Genomic DNA, 21,340 nt, shown 5'->3' on the forward strand with positions numbered 1-21,340 from the left:
CCTGAAAACATGCATATTTTCCTGCAAGGACAGATACAACCATAGAGCAAGGTAGTGCTGTGCAGCGCTCTGTCCGCAGCAGTCATAGAAAGCCTGTCACTTGCTCAATTACAAGTATTTATCCCAAGACGACAGTACAAAAATACAATTTTATTTGGGATAAAGGCGTATTTCTGTAGACATGAGGTGAGCTATTTTCTTTATATTAAGTAGGCAAAAAGGCTAATAAATACAATAAAGTGCTAACGTTGGTGTTGCTGTGCTAGTGCAAGTGGAGTTTCCTTTTGCAAGATGGCGGTTTGGTTGTTAATGCAAAGGTGAACGCTGTGGTTAGCTTGCTAACGTAGAAGGCGGAATCTAGTTGTACATTTTGGGACCAGGTTAGTGAATTACATTGATAATAATTCAAGCTGAAATACAAAGTTAATGCTTTATTTGCTGTGTAGAAATGCTATGTAGAAATTAAGCGAAACACCTTTATCCAGCCAATCAGTCACCAAGCTAACGTTAGCAAGCTAGCTAACCATAACTGAAATATGCCTAGATCTAACGTGTAACGTAAAATGAGCTAACGTTAGCGAGCTAGTTTTAGCCTGTGCTTGGTAGCGAACAGTGGACTAACTATCGGCTAAAATTGTCTATGCTTCCTTGGTTTTAATCAGGGGGTTTGAACAGACAAGCCATATTATTTCCGTGACAGTATTAGCTATGTGTCTTCCTTAGTAGCTTAAAACATGCTTACTGCTAGCTAGGTAGCAAGTCAATATGCAGATCATTAAACCGTAGCATTAGTCCTGCCAGTTAATGTGTTAGCTGTGCCGACATTGTCTTAAACGTAGTAGTTACGGTGTTTGAGATAATCTAATGTAATTATGTGGCGAGTTATCTTGAAGCGGAAGGCGTATGTAACGTTGATAGACCAAAATGATATTAACTCTTGCATCAAAACGTATTGAGTGAACCGTGTGGCTAACGTTAGCTAGACTATTGTAGATGGTATCTTAGTCTGTGAAGTCGCATATACCGACACGATTCCAATGTTGGCTAGTCTAGTAAAAAGGCTAACTGTTTATGGTTATGGCAATTTGATTCTTATCTGTTGCTTGTTAGTACATTCGACCATATATTCTATGTTTTTGTATTTTGCAATGTGTTGGTCATAAATGAACCCTGAAATTCCCTCTGCACAGAAAGCATTTTCTTTTTACCAGCTAAGTTTTTATGCCTAAATGCCTATTGCTACCATTGGGGTGGTAGGTTCGATATGTACTGTAAAACCCATGGTCCTTAAAAGAATTCTGGTCTTGTAAGCAAGAATAACGTTTGGGTTAACACTGAATTAACTGTAAAAAAATAAACAAAAAAAAACAAAAAACAAACAAAAAAAACAGCTTTAATATATGTAATCAAGTGAACTATAGTGTTTATAAGGGTAAAATGTATCCGTGTTTGTATTTACAGGGCGTTCCGACTGCTTGTTAAACATTGATATATCAGTGAGTATTTTTGGTAAAATAATATAGCTAATTGAGGTATAAATATCGTTCATCAAGACAGCAGTGTTACATTTTGGTGCGATTTTGTCAAAATAGTCTATTTTAGGCAGTTTTTTGATAGTGATAGTGGTAGTATGCCAAAGGAAAACCTTTTTTTCTGATGTCTCCTGCTAGCACCATAGCACATTGTTCTCCCAGAATCTTTAGTTTCAAGAAAGATATGCAGACAAGTCTAGTGTTTCTGATCCTTTTCATGTTAGAACAGAGAAAGTTCTCAGGTGAACGTTTCAAGTGAACATGTTTGTTAGCTGGGGATACTTGTAAGAGTGGAACTGCCTTGATACCTGTCACAGTTTACTTGTCACGTTGGCAGTTCCTTGATTATCTTCATGCGTTCTGTGCTGCATAACCATTACTGAAGGATCAATGTAATTTGTAGTGTTATTTATGTTTTATGTTCTGAGAAAATAATAAGCCTGTCTTTTTGTAAGAAAGGTTCCTACCCAATGCACACTTTCTCCTTGGCTGTTCTGTTATGTTGTATTTCATGGTACAGCTCCTTAAATATTTAACTATACATTATTTTCTTGTTCCCGTCACAAAATCATACTCTCTTGCTATGTGTCCAAAGGGAAATGTGAGGTAGAACTTAAAGGTGGTACATATGGGGCGTTCTGTAGGCATGTCTTAGTTGAGATAAGAGCCCTTTTTGTTTGCAAGACAGAAGAGTTTTGTAATCTTTGTAAACGGAACATGCAAAACCCCAGCGTATTATTTTATGCTGAGTAGGTGAGTTGGTTTTCAACACACAACTGAATTAATTTGCTTCTTGTCTTGTCTATTGTCTTTTCTGCAGTAGGCGCAGACTGAATCGGTAGGCCACTTGTTGTTGTGGGGCGTGTTCATCGGTACGTGCTGGGGACGAGCTGACCTTGATACACAGAAACCTTGTTGAAGTCCTGGCTCGCTGCCAGCCTCCGGCTTACTTTCTCTTTTCGCGTTGGGTCCTTGCATTGTGGCGCATTTCAGTGTCCTGCAGCCCTAACTCGGTTTGTATTTTTTTGCTGTATCACACTGCTTGCTGGTGGTCCATTTTGATCGACTTTCTATTTGTTGCGTCTTTTAAAAACATGTCGAAGTCTTCTAAGTAAGAAGGACAGTGCTGTTTTCCATTGCCTTTATTCCATAATATCTTGCTTTGGTGAAACTACCATGTAGCTTGACTTTGGGCGTGTAATTATTGCTGTGTTTTTGTGGGCAGTCCGAGCAGAAAATAAACTTGTGCAAGGGCAGCCTGCCACGTTGACTATGGTTAGGCATCATTTTATCCGGCTAATACAACTGGTTATTTCTTTAAAAAAAATTTTAAGGGCCATCCTGGAGAGCTACAGCTATCTTGTGCCACCAGTGTCCTCTAACATTTGCATTTTTATTAGTTTGTCACCCCCATACAACCCATCCCCCTTTATAACGGTGCTCTCTTCAACTCCATCTCATATTGGGCACTTGTCAAATGCATTTTGTAACAATGCTGGACCGCAGGGTTGCTAGATTGGTGTTTGCGATGCAGAAGATGGAAGTGTCTATTGACTGCCTGCCTAGAAATGGAGTGATTGTTATTGGCAGACGTTTTACTGATGTTGCCGCACCAAGTGGAGCACAGATAGGTGCGGATTCATTTTGACTGTAGTCATTGTGTATAAGGTTGGAAGTGCCTGTGGTAATGACCCAAAAGACTGACACTGTGTTCTAACTCAACAAAAGGGGTCTTGCCTACATATGACATTTTATAGAATTCTTACTGTGTTCATGTTCCTAGAGTGCAACGTTATTTTCTTATCACCACAGCCGCAGTATAACGGGGACTGAGACCCCGTTGGGAATGTCTGAAATAATCGTGCGGTCCTTTTTAATTTTTATGATTCTCAATTTGCAATCCCTTGTTTCGCACGATTCAGAAATTGTTTACGCCTTTTTTTTTTCTTTTTTTTTTAAACGGTCCGTTTTTGGGGACGAGCGTGCCGCTGGCCGGATGACGTTCGCGCCGCGGACGTTTTTGACAAATCCTTGCTTTCCTGCGGCGGGGTGCCTCGGCCGCGCGGTCTTCCCCGAGCCGGAGAGATCCGTTGAAAGCGAAGCGAAGGAGCGAGCCGCACGCCGGCGGCCATGTTGCCTGGCGGCGGCGGCCCGGCGCGGCCTCCCCTCTGAACGATGAAACCTGTCGCCGTTCGAGGAGCGCGCGGTAAACTCGCCTGCGCCCGGAGTCGGAGCTGTCGTTCGGTACGCAGCGTTCCTCAGACCCTTCCGCTGGCGACTGAAGACCTCTCTGCTTTCCCTGCCATCTGTCCTCCCCTGTCCTCCAGCTGTGTTTATCTCGCCGCAGGTTGGCGTTTAAAAGACTGACTCATCACCGTAACTGCAAGCAGCAGCCAAGGCATGGAAAACATAGGGATTTGTTGCAGAATTTTGCTATAGAGGCAAAACGTATCAGAAGCAATATGACCGTTTTTGGAACTCCAGACCTGGGGAAATCAATGGGCCTGTGACTTGATAGCTAATGCAGTTTGGCTGGTTATGTAGTTAGGAGAAGTGGTGCACACAAAAGCGTTGATTTGCATCGCCACAAATTGTAGAAATTCATATTGGCAATAACACAAATTGTCACATGATTATGGCATGAAAAATATTTACTGTTACACGCATGAGGTACACTGCGTTTTCTTTTACTTACATAAAATTTAACTACATCATGGTAATTCCATTCCAGTGTCATGCAAGTCATCCTCATCGCTGACATGACATGCTCTCATTACTTAATGCACGGATTTATATTTCTTTGCCGTTTCTTGCTTACCCAAGGCCTTGTACTTTTTATTTACATAGGTCGTGGGCAGTTTTGTCATAATCTTCTGGAATGGCCCATTATATTAATGTTGTTTGAGATTTGTAGGGGATTTAAGCCATATGTGCATTGTTCAGTTTTCATTTTTAGTTAAATTTTTCTTTCAGTTTTTGTTTTGTGAGGGATTGCAGAGTATTACATGAACAAAGCAAATTTCACGGTAGTCTCTTGTACATATGACCCCATCTATAAAGCTTGCAAGGTTGTTAAAGTGAAATGTTCTGTCATTACATGCAGCATATCTTTACGATGCTGCATGTAATAACAGAACATTGCCCATTTCGTGTGGGATTTTAAGGGGAATTTTTCATTGGAATTTGCCTTTCTGAACAGCAGGATGTTATGATAGTAAAGCAGCCTGCATTATGAGCAGTAGGATTGTTATAGAAGCTATGGGTTCTCGGGGATTGAGATGGTTTGCTATATAGTGATGTTCTTTTAAAGATTTTGATTTTTAGTTTTTGAAGGTAATTAATGGTCACATTGTAGCCTTGGTAGTTGCTGTTTTGTAAACTTCACACAATGGATACTTAATCATGTTATGTTTATGTGAAGTGTGTGTATGTATATGTATATGTATATATATATGTGTGTGTGTACATACATGTTTGAAAAAAATTCTATGTCGTCTTAAAAAGGTGCGAATTTGGGTTCATGTTGCATAAGCGACATCCTTGAATAGTCTGCTGTTATTCAGCTGTTTACAATGGCCCAAAAGATTAATATGTGCTCTCACCATCTGGTTATCAAAGCACTTTCTCTTTCCTGTGCTTTGCAGAGGCTAGTTTGCTCTCTGAAGTAAGCACCTGCTACACCGCTTGCAGTTCCCGGTTTAAAGCGCGCGAACCTGAACCCGTCTGAGATGTACGCCGTGCGTGTGCCGCCGGTTACGATCCGGCACCGGCACCTTCTGAGGTCTCGGCCCAGGCTGGAGTGAATGTCCGGCACAGCGTGTTCCGCTCGGCGCGCTTTCTGAAGCAGCCTTTTTTTTTTGCGCGTCGGTCCCTCCTCTTCCGTGGCCTGTCGGCGAGAGGGCCGAGGTGCGTCCGAACCGCCGGCGACGCCACCGCCGCGCCCAAGACTAGCGCCCGCAATTAGCATCGTGCGTTTGTTCATTTATTTAAGTCTCCGTTTCATAAAGCTCCCGCCCCCCCCCCCCCCCCCCCCCCACTTCTCGCAACAGGACCCGGCGTGGCTACGCGTCGGGGGTGAGTGAAAGGGTCCCGTTCCTGCCGCGCGGCGAGGCCTGCGGCGGCTCGGGGGGCCCTCATAGACGGGCTTTTGTTTCCTGTGGAGCGTCCCGGGTAGCGCTTGACCCCGGGTCACGCACCGCGCGCGGCGTGAGCGAGCGAGTCGAGGCGAGCGGGCGCGGGCTGAGGAAACCGCTGAGTCACCGCCGAGCCGCGGCGCCCCGCCCCCGTCTCCCTCGCTCTCTCGCCGCCGCGCGCCCTCATGCCCTCTGCGCTGGTGCACCGCCGAGCCGGCCGGGGGAGGCGTCGGTGCTCTGCGTCGCCCGTGCCCGTGTCTCCACACATGAAGTTGTCCTCGGGTGCTTTCTTCCAGAATGGCTGGGGCACAGTGCATTCTGCTGCTATTAGATGTGGTTGTTTTCAGAAGTGTTGTGCTCTTCCTTCCCTTTCTCAGTTGAGGAAGCAGTATTGCACATAAGGCTCCAGTCCTCGTGCCGTGACTGGAGCTGTGAATGTTGCGGTTAGTGCTTGTGCTGGTCTGAGGCTTTGACCCTGCTCTCTCTCTCTCTGTGTCTCTCTCTCTCTCTCTCTCTCTGTCTGTGTCTCTCTCTCTCTCTCTCTCTCTGTCTGTGTCTCTCTCTCTCTCTCTCTCTGTCTGTGTCTCTCTCTCTGTGTCTCTCTCTCGCTCTCTGTCTCTCTCTCTCTCTCTCTCTCTTTGTCTCTCTCTCTCTCTCTCTCTCTCTCTCTCTCTCTCTCTCTCTCTCTCTTTGTCTCTCTCTCTCTCTCTCTGTGTCTCTTGCCCCAGGTGGTCTGGCTCTCCTGTCATGCAGACGCTGTGGCCCTGATCCCCGTTTTGAGACACGCCCCCGGCCCAAGCTAGGATGTCCAGCTCAGGGTACCCGCCCAGCCAGGGGGCCTTCAGCAGCGAACAGGGCCGCTATCCACCCCACTCTGTCCAGCACTCTTTCAGCTCTGCACGCCACCAACAGGTAAGGGCAGCTGCCGGTACTCAACACGCTGCTCCTCACTGATACTCAACACGCTGCTCCCCATTGATACTGAACACGCTGCTCCCCACTGATACTCAACACGCTGCTCCCCACTAATACTGAACACACTGCTCCCCACTGATACAAAACACACTGCTCCCCACTAATACTGAACACACTGCTCCCCACTGATACAAAACACGCTGCTCCCCACTGATACTCAACATACTGCTCCCCACTGATACTGAACATGCTGCTCCTCATCGATACTGAACACTCTGCTCCCCACTAAAACTGAACACACTGCTCCCTGCTGATACTGAACGTGCTGCTCCCTGCTAATACTGAAATGCTGAACACGCTGCTCCCCGATAATAATAAAGACACTGCTCCCTGCTAATACTGAACACTCTGCTCCCCGCTAATACTGAACACGCTGCTCCCCACTAATACTGAACGTGCTGCTCCCCACTAATACTGAACACGCTGCTCCCTGCTAATACTGAACACGCTGCTCCCTGCTAATACTGAACACGCTGCTCCCCACTAATACTGAACACACTGCTCCCCACTAATACTGAACACGCTGCTCCCTGCTAATACTGAACACGCTGCTCCCCACTAATACTGAACACGCTGCTCCCCACTAATACTGAACACGCTGCTCCCCACTAATACTGAACACGCTGCTCCCTGCTAATACTGAATGCACTGCTCACCGTCGACTCTGAACACGCTGCTCACTCTTTGGCTACGCTCACCAGTCTGCAAAGCAAAAGTCTTTGTGTCGTAATGTCGCCCTAGTCAATTACATTACCAGCACATAAGCACTAGGGAACAGACAGAGAACATTTATGAAGAGCATTCGCCTCTAAATGGACTCAATTTGTGTCACATGATCATAGAATGCTGTGTGTATTTATATTTCTCTTGTTTTTATTATATGATTTGTTATGAAATGAAGGTAATGATATAGTTCGCTCTCTACAGGCTGCGCTTGTGGTGAGCACCTATACTAATGAGTCTCTCTGGACCCCCCCCCCCCCCCAAATTCAACCAGTCATTCTTGTGGTTTGTTAGTATATGACTGAGACACTATTAACACTTGTTTGTGCCCCAACCCCCCCCTCTGTGTAGTTTCTCCCAGGCATATCATTAAAAGAATTAAGTAAAATTTTGTAAAGTAAAACTATTAAACTATTTTATGTAAAAAATAAAATAATGATAAATACTAATGATTAAAATAAATAAAAATACTGTCTTTAATAATGTAGATAGCCTGGAGTTTCCAGCAACTCTGTGGAACTCAGTGGAATCTTCTTTTTTACTGCTGAATTCTTGAAAAACTGCCCATTTTTGGAAAAATATTGTTTTTGTTTGGCTGTTTGGGGACCAAAGAACAGCTACGCTGCTGCTCTTTAAATGAGCGATTTAAAGAACACTTAAGTGAACAGTTTTATGAACTTTTTTTTTGTTGCCTCCTGGCTTGATTTTTGCAGTTCATCAGGGCCTCCGAGGCCTTCTTATGGCCACAGTGCAGAAATGCCTCAGAGCTTCTGAGTGTTAAAAGAAAGCTCTTAAAGTGGAAAAGTTCACCGGTGCACGCTGTGGCTTTTGAGGAATAAGGAATTCAGGTACACTTTATACCCGATGTCTAATTAAGCTCCCCGTCTGCACTCCAGGTTTTATTAAAGGTTAGACAGCCAGCTGGACCTCTAAATGGGTGGCCTTGATGACCCAGGATGTTGGCATTTCCCCGTTCCTCCTTATCTGTTGTTTTGACTGGAAAAATTGCAACGGATAATGAAGGCGCTTTGATTAGATAAGGTGGTGTTGTTCAGGTTTGCTTTTGCTACTGTTGCTACCCAAAATGTAAGCTTAATTGATTATTTAAAAAAAAAAGGAAAAAAAAGAGTGCCGCATTTAATATGGCAAAGTGCAGAATGCAAAGGTCAGGTGGTTTATTTGCCCGAGTCGATTCGCCCGGTTCCCAGAATTTGCTTTTCGCAGAACCCGAGTTCATTGCTCATTATGCCTGTTCGTTTGTAACCCAGAATTTTTTTTTGTGTGTGTGTGTGTTTTTGAACTTGCACTGTAAGGTATGCTGACTTGCTCTTGCTCTTGCCGCGGCACACTGTGCGCTGATTGGGCGGACCCGCGTCCTGCACTTCAGTGGAAATGCGGTGGAAAAGAAAGATGAAAAGCAGTCGTTAAAAAAAAATCCAACATTTTGGGTCTCTCCCCCTGGAGATCGTTGAAGATTCTGAAAGGAAAGGAAAAGAAACGCAGGAGGTCTTGCAGCTTAAATATGTTAAAATGTTTCCCTGCTATGGATGGGGCAAAAAAAACTCCCGACAACTTTTACTGGCTTTTTGACATTTCACCACGAGTGTGGTGGGGGGGTGAAGCGCAGAATTTTCGCAGGGCTTTGCTGTGTCACCTGTCAGATTGACGGGGCCTGCAGCCCCTCTGTCAACACCCCACCAGCCGCTTCCAGCATTAGTCAGCGTGCTATCACCAAAAATCAATAGCATAGCCATGCCTATTTAGAACACCGTGTGATTAAAAAGACATGCGTCTGTGGTGAAGCCTTTTCCCCCTTCCGTTAAGCCCCACCTACGTGACAAGGCAGGCCCCACCCACTTTTCTTGCCGTGTCTTCGTAAGTTCAGGAGGTTTCAGTTTCAATGTGAAAAAAAATAAAAATAAAAAAATAGGTTGACAACACAAGATCACATTTCATCAGAAGTCACTGACCCTTGGCTTTTCAGCCGCGCGCATCCCCGCAGTTTGTGTGGCGTTAGCGCAGCGCGGCGCGTCGGTCAGGCCGGACTGTCGGGACTGCAGGGTGGTGACGGCCGGGTCCCCTCTGACTGTGCCGGACGTGTGTGTGTGTGTTGTAGGACTTTGCGGTTCCCGACTACCGCGGCCACCTACAGGATGTGACCTCGACGTCCCAGATCCTCCAGCAGCAGCAGCAGCGCCGCAGGCCCTCCCTGCTCTCCGAGTTCCACCCGGGGCCCGAGAGGTGAGGCGCTCTTTAACGGGTTGCGTGGGATGTGTTCGGCCTACGGCCTGCGCTTGGATTACCCCTCTCCCCCCGCAGACCCTCCCTCCTGTTCTCAACAACGTTGTGATGACCTGAGAGTTCAGACCAGTTCACAGTTGGGCGATGTGTGATTGGTCGATGGATACCATGGCATTGTCACCAACATTCAATTACTGCCCTTCTTTGATATTGAACACTGATGCTTACAAAATGTACAAACACCTAACTGATAAGTACGCATCGCCAAAGAGGAGTCATTAATGGCATCTTTGTACTTACCCCCCCCCCCCCCCCCCCCAGTAGCCAGCACACAGGCACGGAAGCGTCCTAATTGTGTAGATCAAACTCTCAACAAATGTGCGGTCTTCCATTAAATTTGTTTTAAGGTTATGCTAGTTGATGACTGTACACTTTGCTAAAGATAATTACCGAAGATGAGAACGTTCTATAATGATATTGTCATGACAACAGAGCCAGCGATGGGGTCGGAAGCTCAGTACAACTTGTCACAATCTATCAAATGGAAGGTAGCCACGGCAAATTGTCCGTATAAACTAAAACTCATTGCGACCGACCATTAAACGTAATAAACGCCAGTAGCAGCAGTCGTACATCGCCTAACAGTAAAATGGCCTTAAAAGCTCAGATAATCAGTCGCCTGACCGGATATTCGGCCTCTGTTTTTATTTTGTACTTCTGCGTCTTGGCGGGTAAAACGACTTCCCGAGGCTGCCTGCATCGCTGTGCCAATTACTGACATTCGGTCCTCAACCCCATCGCTTAATGAATGTTGGTGACTAGCCTGCCTCGTAGAACTATTTGAGCTTTAATAACAGGAGAGAGCAGAACTCTCAGTGTTCAACTGAGTTGAGCATCTTGTCAGTGTTTGCAGCATCTGTGCAGAGCAGAGTGCTGATGTCACTCGGCTGTCCCCCCCCCCCCCCCCTCAGGCCTCCTGAGAGGAGACATGGCTACGAGCAGCAGTTCCACGGCGTCTCCTCCCAGTCCGAGCACGAGGCCCTGGAGTCCAAGCGGCCGCGCGTGGAGGGCGTCTCCGAGGCCCACTTCCCCCGCTCGCAGTCGGGCGGGATCGTCCTGCCCCTCCCCCACTCCCTACAGGACGGCCTGAGGACCGCTGGAGAGGCCAAGAAGGTGAGGAGACTCCGAAATCTGCTCGCCTCCTGCCGTCGTGAATTCCTTGGTCTGGGTCTGTCAGCAGTCTGTCTTGGGTGGATACTTGTCATCAGTCCCTCCGTTTGGTCATTCTCCAACTCCACCACCGAGAAAATAATTCTGTTTCTGGAACTGGTCAGGTTCCTGCATCTCGCATGACGTTGGGTTACATGCAGTTGGCAGTTGGTTGCACAGTGGGGTTTAAGTGAGTTTGTTGGACTGCAGTGGCGGTCTGTGTGATGAGGCGCTGTCTCTGTTGGCCGCTCGGACCCAACGGCGCCCGTTTGTTCCAGGACGGCCAGTTCAGTGTGAAGGCGGAGGCGGCTTCGCCCGCCGCCCAGCACGCGGGCGACGACCAGGACGCCTCGCCCTCCAAGCTGTCCAAAGAGGAGCTGATCCAGAGCATGGACCGCGTGGACCGCGAGATCGCCAAGGTGGAGCAGCAGATCTTCAAACTCAAGAAGAAGCAGGTAATGCTCGGGGGACGTCCTCATCCTCGCCGTACCGAAAGCCCATTGGCTGAACGTGACTGATTAATTCAGCATATTGTCTCTCTGTCTGTTTCCCTGGGATTGTCATTTCCCTCCGTCCTTTCCCTTGTACTTCCTTTGGAGTTAAATGTTGTATGCCTACAGTAGCATCTGAATCTTCTGTGTGCATAGGCTCTAACACAACGGTCCTCTTGGTTAACTTGAGCAGCAGTGTGTTTTTTGAAGGCCTGTTTTCTTATGGGCAGAACTCTTGAAGACTGTACTTTTAAACAGGAAATCATGTGACCATGACACAGTATGGTCAGTTTGTCATTTTCCTTCATTTATGATGATGATACTTCATGCTAATGCTATTTATAAAGGGTTTGCCTGTTTGCAGTTGTTTGGATAAGGAGGATATCGTTGATGTTTGTTTATAGACCAAAGTTGATGGGAGTAATTCTCAGAAATCATGGCTACTTTGCTTTCTCTGCATTTGTGAAAATCATTGAAATCTGTCGCGATTCTCATAACTGTTGACTACTGGTCAACTAACTGCCACTGGTCATGAAGAATTATTATTATTTTTTAAACTTTTTATTTTTTCCAAGAAAACTACCTTGTTTTTGATTGTATCATATTTCAAACATTTAAGCTTCTGTGAATCATTAGTGCCCTGAAGCCCTGCGATTCCCCTCTTTTTTTACCTCTGTGCTTAGGGAAGGGACTACTGTCACGTGTCATACTGTGAATAAAACTGACAGCATCAAATGGATATTTGAGCACGCAGTTTGGATTAAAAGTAGTCAAATTGCAACTCGTTGATAAAGTTTTTTTTTTTTTTCATCCAAGCTGTCGTCAGGTCTGGTAATCGATGGCACAGATGGCTGCCCGAGCGTTTTAATTGCCCGTCGTGCCTTGACGAGCGCTTTTGATCTGTGGTTTGAAATGGGTCTTCGGCAGAAACGGCGGCAGGAACGGTGTGGCTAGCTGAACTGTGCTAGCTGAACGGTGTGGCTAGCTGAACTGTGCTAGCTGAACGGTGTGGCTAGCTGAACGGTGTGGCTAGCTGAACTGTGCTAGCTGAACGGTGTGGCTAGCTGAACTGTGCTAGCTGAACGGTGTGGCTAGCTGAACTGTGCTAGCTGAACGGTGTGGCTAGCTGAACTGTGCGGCAGAGCAGAGGCTCTGGGTGCTGTTCTGTACCGCGAGCGTTTTAAGGAGGACTGGAAATGCTGCTGGTCGGATGCTTCGTTAATTTCTTTCCTCCTCGTGTGCCAAATAGTTTTTGATGTGGGTTTGCAGTTTGCCTGCTAGGAGCTCCGCAGTCTGTCAGAGCGTTTTTGTTCAGCCGGAGTGACAGGCTGTAATGCCCGTGGCTCTTTGTTCTTAGCGAAGGTGTTTGTATTAACTTCAGCTGCCAGGTGGTTGAGGGAGCTAAAAATAGCTCCCGCGTTTCCCTCCCGAGAGCATTAGCTTAGCCTTTCAAGGTGATAATGTGGAGGCTAGTTTGAGATCTTCAGTGCCACGTCTGTCTGGCAATTAGCATGTGACTGAAATAATCGCTCGGTGCAGAAAGTTATTAAATGTTGTTCTAAAGTTCCATTTGTCATGTGACGTGCTACCTTCCCTGAAACACGCAAAAACGTTTCTCACAGAGGTTGAATTAGTTTATCTGCATTTATTATTTTACACCGTTGGTTTGATTAAAAAGGCATTCCTTTCGTGAAACTGATTGTTGATCTGGAAAGATACCTCAGTATCAGCTTTTCTTAAAGCCAACTGGAGTCCTTCCCTTAACACAATACTTGAGTACGAATCTCTCATTAGTGCTCAATATTAATAGCAATTATTTTTAATTGAAACGATGGAAAATGTTTAACTGACCTAGCTGAACACACACTGAGGAGATTGTCCTTTCCTGTACTCTTTTTCAGAGTTTCTTTTTTTAGAGTTTATCAAAATTAATATAAAATGTTCAACTTCTAAATTTAAAACGGGCAAGCCTGATTTATCCAGTTTCGCCCTGCTCACATCTGCCAAATGAAAGGTAGCTGATTCGGTTTGGGAATGGCATGCAACAGGAGTAACATTAGATATGAAGAACTGTGAAGTAGCCTGACCACTCCAGTGTCTCACACCAGGCAGTGCGGCAGGTGGTCATGGCTCAAGGTCTAAGTCCCCTTTGCGTGATAAAAACAGATTTTCCAAGCACCGACCGAACGGAATATTTCCGGATATTTCCGTCAGGGGTTGGTCACATCTCAGACCTTCACGGGTTAGTCGCCTGTAATCTCAAGGACCTTCTAGAAGGAGCGGCATCAGCATGACACGTTCAGCTTCGTCCTGTTGGTTTCTGGCATGGGGAAACATAATTTCATGAGAGAGCCTTTTCTTTTTTTTCTTTTTTTTTTTGCAATGCGTTAATCTGAATTGATGTCTGGCGCCAGTCCCCTCTGTCCCATCTCGTACTCCGAAACGTTTCGGGCTAATGACTTACCGGGCTTTGACTCTGTTAATGCTGGGTTGCATTTGGGCTACTGTGTGTGTGTGTGTGTGTGTGTATGTTGGACCTCCCAACAGTTCCCATTCAGTTCATTCCTAGGAGAGGTAAGCAATTGGCTTGAGCCTTATCAGTTCTATCTGGCTTCCTTCCTTTACTGCAAATACCCTGACCTCCTGTTGCAGGGAGCATTAGCTTTCTGGTCCGCTGCTATCTTGCTGGAATTTAGACTTATTAGAATGGAACGCAGTCTGCTGTTGGGCTAGAGGAGGAAAAATTATTCTTTTTTTTTTTTTTGCAAAGCTGTTCCCAGAACGTATCATTTATATATATATTTTTATATTCCCAGTGAAGCAGATCTCTTGTCTGTGACCTGTTTGCGTAACCCTTAGCGGCCTCCTGTCCGCTGAAGCCCTCACGTTCGTTCCCGATTTTCTTTGAACAAAAAAAAAACAAAAAGAAATGATCTGTTAAGTCCTGCGTGGCTTCGTCAGATGGAAGACCGGGATCTGATTAGCGCTCTGTGGAGTCCGGCGAGAGAGTCTAGCGAGGGGAAGATCGTCTTTCGGTCGCGACCTCGGCCGGAGCGGGGCGGAGGGCGGATCGAATTCGACAGGATGCGAGCTGACGACTTCGGCCGGCTCGGCTTTCCCGCTCGCCCGTCGAGGGCTCCTCCCCTTTGTGAAGCGGCGTCGTGGAGATCCGTAGGGCCTTCTTCGCGGGCCTAGGCTTTCACAGCCTCCGTGTTGAGCGGCTCCATTCGGGCTGGGTGGGGCGTAGTTTTGCATCGCTGCAGAATTTATCATTTTTTAATTTTGCATTGACGCAAAAAACATTTATGACACCTCAATTTTGTATAGCATGGATATTTGTATAACGTGTATAACATGGACTTCAAATCCTGTATTTTAATCGCTCGAGAAGGGCGTGTGTCCGCTGATTCATCCGTCCTCGCTGAAGCCTTTTACAGTTTTGTGTTTTCTCTGTGTACTTCATTTTTTTTCCTGAGCGGGGATCTCCACAAACTGAGAGCGACGAAGAGCCTTGTAAACACTGCAATGTTTGTTAGTTCTTTTTTTAATCTTTTTTTTTTAAAGGGTTGACAAGGCAACATTTGTGTTTTGTGTCTCTTAGCAACAACTGGAAGAGGAAGCGGCGAAGCCGGTGGAGCCGGAAAGGCCGGTGTCCCCGCCCCCGGTGGAGCACAAGCACCGCAGCATCGTGCAGATCATCTACGACGAGAACCGGGTGGGTGCTGGAGCCCGACCCGCTGATGTCACACGTTACCCCCCCCCCCCCCCCCCGCTTACACAAGATGGCTCCCGTTCCTCTCGGCACACACCACCGATGCGCGTCCCTGCAGAGAATCTTCCAGTGACTTTCAGAAAGGGAGAAACGGCGCACGTCCTGTACCACGCGGCGCTTGTTCACAGCGCACAACACACGCCAGCCTTACGTTGGACGTCCAGCCTTATGTGCAAAAAATGCTTAAAGAATAAGTTGACTTTGCTGTCTATACTGCTGGATGTTTGAATGCTGTTGCGGTTACTGGTAACTGCTTTGCTAAAGGCGATGCCACCTGCTATTCAAGCGAGTGGGAGTCTGGTTTATTACCCTGGTCTGTACACCCAATGTAGTTAAGTGTATGTAGTGTGTCTTATTGCCCTCCGTGTCGATGTGGCTAATCTTCACTAATTTGAAACGCCCTGAGTAACATGTTTTAGCCGCAAATTCTGAGGAGCCAGAGAGCGTGTGAGAGTGTGTGAGTGTGAGAGAGCCCGTGAATGAGAGACTGATTGTGTGTGTTCCAGGACGGGGGGGGGGGGGGGTGAGCGAGCCCAGGGGTTACTGCAGTTCAGGACTCTCTGTATGCGCTCTGGCAGGCTGTCACTCAGGCGCAGCTTCCTGCCCGGGCGGCTCTTAACCCCTTCAGCAGGAAAAAGGGGGGGTGGGGGGGGGGCAGGACCTAAATTTGAGCAGCTGTGCCGTGGCCCGCGCTGACAGGATCAGCGCTCCGTCCATATCCTCCCGCGGCTTCCGTCAGCGGTCAGCTGCGGCTCTGACCCAGACCTCCGGCCATTACCGGGATTCTGTGCTCGTTAAAGAGCAGAAAGCAGAGCTCTGTTGCTCTTAAGTGTAGCACGTGTTCATGCTACGTTTTAACCCGTTTTTTTATTTTATTTTATTTTTTGACACGGTATTTTAAATTCTCTCGTAATATCAGTGCACATGTGCATGTGTATGTGTGTACACTATGTGGGAAAAAGTATGTGGACACCAGACATCCAACATTTCATGCCGAATTATTGGGCATTAATATGGAATTGCTCCACTATTTGCTGCTTCAACGACCTACACTCTTCTGGGAAGGCTTTAAACTCCATGTTGGACCATTGCTGTAGGGATTTGCTTCCATTCAGCCAGAAGAGAATTAGTGAGGTCGGGCACTGATTGGGCGATTAGTCCTGGCTCGCATTTGGCTTGCCAGTTGATCCCAAAGGTGATGGATGGGGTTGAGGTCAGGGCTCTGTGCAGCCCAGTGAAGTTCCACACTGTTCTCGACAAAACCATTTCTCTATTGACCTTGCAGTGCGCACGGGGACATTGTCATGCTGAAACAGGAAAGGGCCTTCCCCAAACTACTGGGGAAGCACAGGATAGTCTAAAATGCGATTCTGTACTGTAGCATTGAAAATAGTCTTCACTGGAACTGAGGGGCGTAGCCCAAACTATGTAAAACAGCCAAGGGGTGTCCAGATATTTTTGGTCATAAAGTGTATGTGTATATATTTTTTTGACAATTAATTTTTTTGTGTTTTAGTAGCTTTCAGTTAATGGGAATGATTTTCCTGTAAGAGGAGATGTGACTGTCTCAGTCAGAGTAGTCAGAGAAATTCCCATGAATTCAAAATGGGGCACAGGGTACAGATTCCAGAGCCAGGATTGTACTGCATGTGCCATTCAGACACACACCAAGCTCGGCTTTGAACTCGGCTTTAAGATGTCCTCCAGCGCATTGCATCACTCTGATGGGAGTAATGCCCAGCTATCCCACCTCTGTGAGGCATAAATAGCTTCCTTCAAAGCAGTCACAACCCCCCCCCCCCCATGTGATGGTGTCGCTGTCCGTCACCCCGCTACCCCCCCCCCCCCCCCATGTCGCATACGGACGGTTTTAAAGTGGCTGTTATCTCGCCCGAAAGCCCGCCGACCCTGCCGCCCGTTGCCTGGCAACGAGGCTCCTTATTTTCCTGAGGTCAGACGCCTGGGGAGACATTCTGGCCTGCAAAAAACGCCGCAAAACATTTTTCCAGAGATCTTATTTGAGACAAAACAATCCAGCGTGCATGCTGGGAAAATATCGCAGACTATCTAATGTGTATGGGGAGGGTGGGGGGGGGGCGGGGTTTGGCAAAGGTTCACAACCTTCATGAGGGTGTTTCATGCGAGATTAAACCAACTGGGAATCACACAGTCAACAGTGTCGTAGTTGTTTGTTTTATGGGTGGAAATAATAGTTTTCAGTTAAATGTATTGTCTTTAGCAAGCTAGCAGTGTATGTTCCATTTTGCACTAATCTGAATGTTTTCATTTTATCCTTCACAGAAAAAGGCAGAGGAAGCCCATAAGATATTTGAAGGGCTTGGTCCCAAGGTGGAGCTGGTAAGCGTGTTATAGTGTCTGACATGTAATGAAGGGTCATGTGTCATTTCCACAAAGTAATATTTCTCCCCTCCTCTTGCAGCCACTTTATAATCAACCGTCGGATACAAAGGTTTACCATGAAAACATTAAAACGTGAGTAATTTCGTGAATACGTTTAGAGTAAATTGTTACCCAGGACGCAGTCCTTTCAATGGTTAATAAAGGTTTATGGATTGTATGAAACGAAAGTTGTGTGGTGTACATTAGGGCTTTACCCAGACAACTTTACAGTTTTATCTGAACTAAATGCTTTCAGTAAATCGGGGTAAAACCAGCTCTCCTAATTTCGGGTTAGAGCAGTTGTGAACTTATGTGGGTGAAGATCCTTCTTCACAGAACATTTTGCATTTTGGGCTCTCTTGGCTGTGAAGCACCTATTAAGTTCTTATTTTTCCCAGTCCTTGTAGTCCCGTGTATGGATGCAGAGGTGTGTGGTTTTGTGGAAAGTGCGTTCCGCTGACCAAGCATACACTAGCAGAGGGAGCGTAAACAGCCAAAACTGCACCTGTGGAAAAAGGTGGATCGGGTTAGAGATGGAGATCAGTGCGTGACACGATGAGAACAAGGCCATTTCCAGACCATTGTTTTTTTTTTTGTTTGTTTGTTTGTTTTTTTTGTAGTGTTTGTGTGGATTATATTCTCTGAACATACCGTCCTGTGAATCATTTTTACGTACAGAGCTGTAGGGAATGCCAGTTAAATGAGACGCATAATGCAGCCCAATCATCGTGATTAAAATGTTCAATCATAAAATGTTTAAAAATGTTAAGCTTGTGATGAATGAAGGTTTGGATTTATTTGGTTTCACATTGGTTTAAATGCTTTCCATTTGCTGCTGTCTGCAGTTAACATTTTTAATTATTGTTAATACTCCAAAACCTTAAAGTACATTGCTCATATCACATAAGTCCTTCAATTTCCTTCAAGAAAAGGCAGACTACCTCATTTTGTTGAAAAAAAAGTATCACTGATACTATTTTAAAAAATTCAGCCAGTTTAAAATAGAAGAAGATAATGCTAGCAATTTTAAAGCCCGTTTTTATGACACAGAACCTTTTCTGGATCTTCGCTGTAAAACAGGAAGGGGTTTAGTGCAGAATTAATTCTGCCATTGTCCTGAATGTGCCGTTAACGTTTTGCATTAGTCAGGCTAAACACAAACGTGAAGAGAAGGGGCGGGGGGGGCTTTTGGCAGGACGAGTAAAGGGAAAAAAAAAAAAAAAAGGTAAAGGACAGGCTGTCTGGAGCAGGGCACTTATCTCTTCTAACCATGAGAAACATGCTTGTCAGACTGCATCTTTATCAGTGTCGCTGAACTGTGAGAATTCGGTGAACTGACTGGGAAGGGCAGGGTAACGCGAGTTCAGCAAATAAGACTCCTGTTAACCCTTCGCTGGCCTCGGGCGGCCTCCTCCGTCTCGCTCACCTGCGGACAGCGACGGCGCGCCGGGAGTCTCCTTTCCACCTTTACGTTTGTGAAACGAGACGCTAAGGACAGGCAGAAAATATGACATGACGTTGCGTTCTCTTATCCAGCGAGACTTACCGAAATGGAGGACGTCAGCATTACTGTCTCTAATACGAAAGTATACTTCATTCCGTTAAGAAGCCGTTGGAAGGCCACTTGTGTGAAATCTTTGAACTCGAGTCGAAAGTTTTTGAAAGCAGAGAAAGTTTCCTCGTGGCGTTTGATTACAGCAGCGAGGAGCACCTTGCGGGGAGAGCTTTGAGGCTGCTCTCGCGTTTCGACGGTAGAACAAAGGAAGGGTAAACAAAACGGTTCGCGAAAACTCAGCAATTCTGCCTCTTCAGAAAAGGGCGGAGAAAATGTGGAATATTCTGGTTAGATCTACTCTTGTTTTGCGTTTTCGAGGGATTTTGTGAAACTTAAATGGGACGTTATATTGATTAAAAAAAAAATGAATGGATTTGTACTTCGATAGACTATGTAAATCACAGATCCATAACTTGAGTGCATATGAATCCACCCAAAACATGAGTCTGTAGAAAATAAAGGCTCACTGTATGGCATGTGAAATTTAATGCACAGGTGAACACTTATTTAAATGCCTGTCTTCTTTCTTTAAACCAGGATCCTTTTTATTTAATAATTAATTTCCCACACATGTATATTGTATAATGGGTATAAGGAAAAAAGCTCAATCCTAATATTAGATTTTCTTTTGTATTTATCGTAATTTCACGCCCAAACTGAAGTTGTGACGGGGGCGCCGTTGAGCTCACAGGCAAGGAAAGTGGATTCACTGTGTGTGTTTGTGTGATGTGTTCACAATCGAGGTTGCCAGGGTAGAAGTCTGAAAGTGCCAAATTCATTGAAGTCCCGATGTTTAAGGCTGTAGCCATTTTTACGTTTTCTCCTCGTCAAAATGAAATGAGAATACAACATTATCTTAGTTAGGCGGCGAAGCTTTATTTTCGTATGAAAGAATTTATAGCTGAAAATAATAGGGACAAGCTGACCTCATCGTCTCTGGGTTTTTCGTTAATATATGATAAGGTGATTTTTGTGTGGAAAAAGATGCAGTTATTCTCTGCAGAACTGTTTGGTATCTTTAACTGAAAGAAACATTTTCAGGGATAGTGCAGTAATGTAGTTGAGCTTGAACCAGCGAGCTCAGCTGTTTGATTGGTGAATGGCCGGGCATTCGTACATGTGCAGTTATTCCAGGATTGCAGAATGTCTGGGGTGTTGGTAATTTGTAAAAATTTTTTTAAAAAAGATTCCCATGTTTTTCCCTTGATACATCATTACCACCAACTGAGTCTAATTTAATGTGTTACAGCTAGTGCAATTCCCCTGATTTCATCATTTTACACATAGTATACATGCATTATGCAACCACTTGCCTCATCAACGATGTGGACTGTAACAGAATTACTTTCCATTCTTGTTGATTAGAAAGTTGTTTTCACAGTATTTGTTTCCCTACCTGATTGCATTGCCTACGTCCTTTTAGGCTTGAACGTAGACATAGTTATTTCCGTTTGTTTTGTTTTGAAACTAAACGGTAATGTCTTGACTCTGAAGTTCCCACATTCCGGATAATTCTGGCTTGCAAACCGGCCAGAGAAAATGGCAGAGAAAGCCCTGGGAAGCTGCGGCCATTTTCAGCTCGATGCTGAGAGAGCCTTTGGACAGAATCGCACGAGAAAAGCCATGTTCTGTAATTCTGCAGTGCTAGTTTATTTTTTTTTAAATTATGGGTATAGTCACCTTGCATCCACCAGAAAACCACTACTAAAATATGTATGATATACACAGCTTTGGACTTTGCAAAAGATGAAGGATTACACACAGGTTACCCTCAGTAACTGCACTAAAGGAGTGCACTGAAAAAACAGAATAGTTTTTTTTTTTAAAAGGAGAACACTTCATCCTCTTTTTGTATTTTTTGCTTTACTCCTGGCTCAGCTGGGGTGATGAGCAGCTCAGCTTTGCCTTGGAAAAAGAGGTGTAGCAGTTGTGTTTTGCTTCATGGCCCCTGCCAATGTGAATGCCTGACCATAACGACCAGTACTGCATTTCAAGTTAGTTTGAAAATGAGGTTGATTAACAAAGAGCATTAACTTCCTGCTGTTTTCATTTTAAATTGTGAATATTATGAGTTGTCATTGCTCCAGTAATGAGATTGAAACGGCCAACAAAAGTGAATGCTCATATTTATAACAATACTTTTCATCCAATTTCAGTAACCAAGTGATGAGAAAGAAGCTTATTCTTTTCTTCAAGAGGAGAAATCATGCTCGCAAGCAAAGGGTAAGCACGTCCATTTGTCATGCAAACATGCATGCCCACCCCACGCACACACACATTATAATGGGGTTGCTCTGCCATTTTTCTGG

General features: G+C 45.5%; 1 protein-coding gene across 15 annotated transcripts in view; it reads left to right on the plus strand.

The window, feature by feature from the left end:
• Positions 1 to 52: 52 nt before the first annotated feature.
• Positions 53 to 21,340, plus strand: part of ncor1 (nuclear receptor corepressor 1) — a 103,129-nt gene continuing 81,841 nt past the window's right edge. For 13 of the 15 annotated variants that reach the window (XM_035432603.1, XM_035432604.1, XM_035432600.1 and 10 more), the window contains exons 1-9: positions 53 to 186; positions 6,394 to 6,577; positions 9,480 to 9,604; positions 10,576 to 10,777; positions 11,092 to 11,268; positions 14,906 to 15,019; positions 17,378 to 17,434; positions 17,517 to 17,569; positions 21,188 to 21,254. In XM_035432603.1, coding sequence (XP_035288494.1) covers positions 6,470 to 6,577; positions 9,480 to 9,604; positions 10,576 to 10,777; positions 11,092 to 11,268; positions 14,906 to 15,019; positions 17,378 to 17,434; positions 17,517 to 17,569; positions 21,188 to 21,254 — 903 coding nt within the window. In that variant the 5' untranslated portion in view covers positions 53 to 186; positions 6,394 to 6,469. Of the gene's footprint in view, positions 187 to 283; positions 381 to 2,522; positions 2,546 to 6,393; positions 6,578 to 9,479; positions 9,605 to 10,575; positions 10,778 to 11,091; positions 11,269 to 14,905; positions 15,020 to 17,377; positions 17,435 to 17,516; positions 17,570 to 21,187; positions 21,255 to 21,340 lie in introns of those variants that run through there. The other 2 variants (XM_035432601.1, XM_035432602.1) reach the window with 2 other exon arrangements.

Source organism: Anguilla anguilla, chromosome 9 (assembly GCF_013347855.1).
Source record: "Anguilla anguilla isolate fAngAng1 chromosome 9, fAngAng1.pri, whole genome shotgun sequence".
Taxonomy (NCBI): domain Eukaryota; kingdom Metazoa; phylum Chordata; class Actinopteri; order Anguilliformes; family Anguillidae; genus Anguilla; species Anguilla anguilla.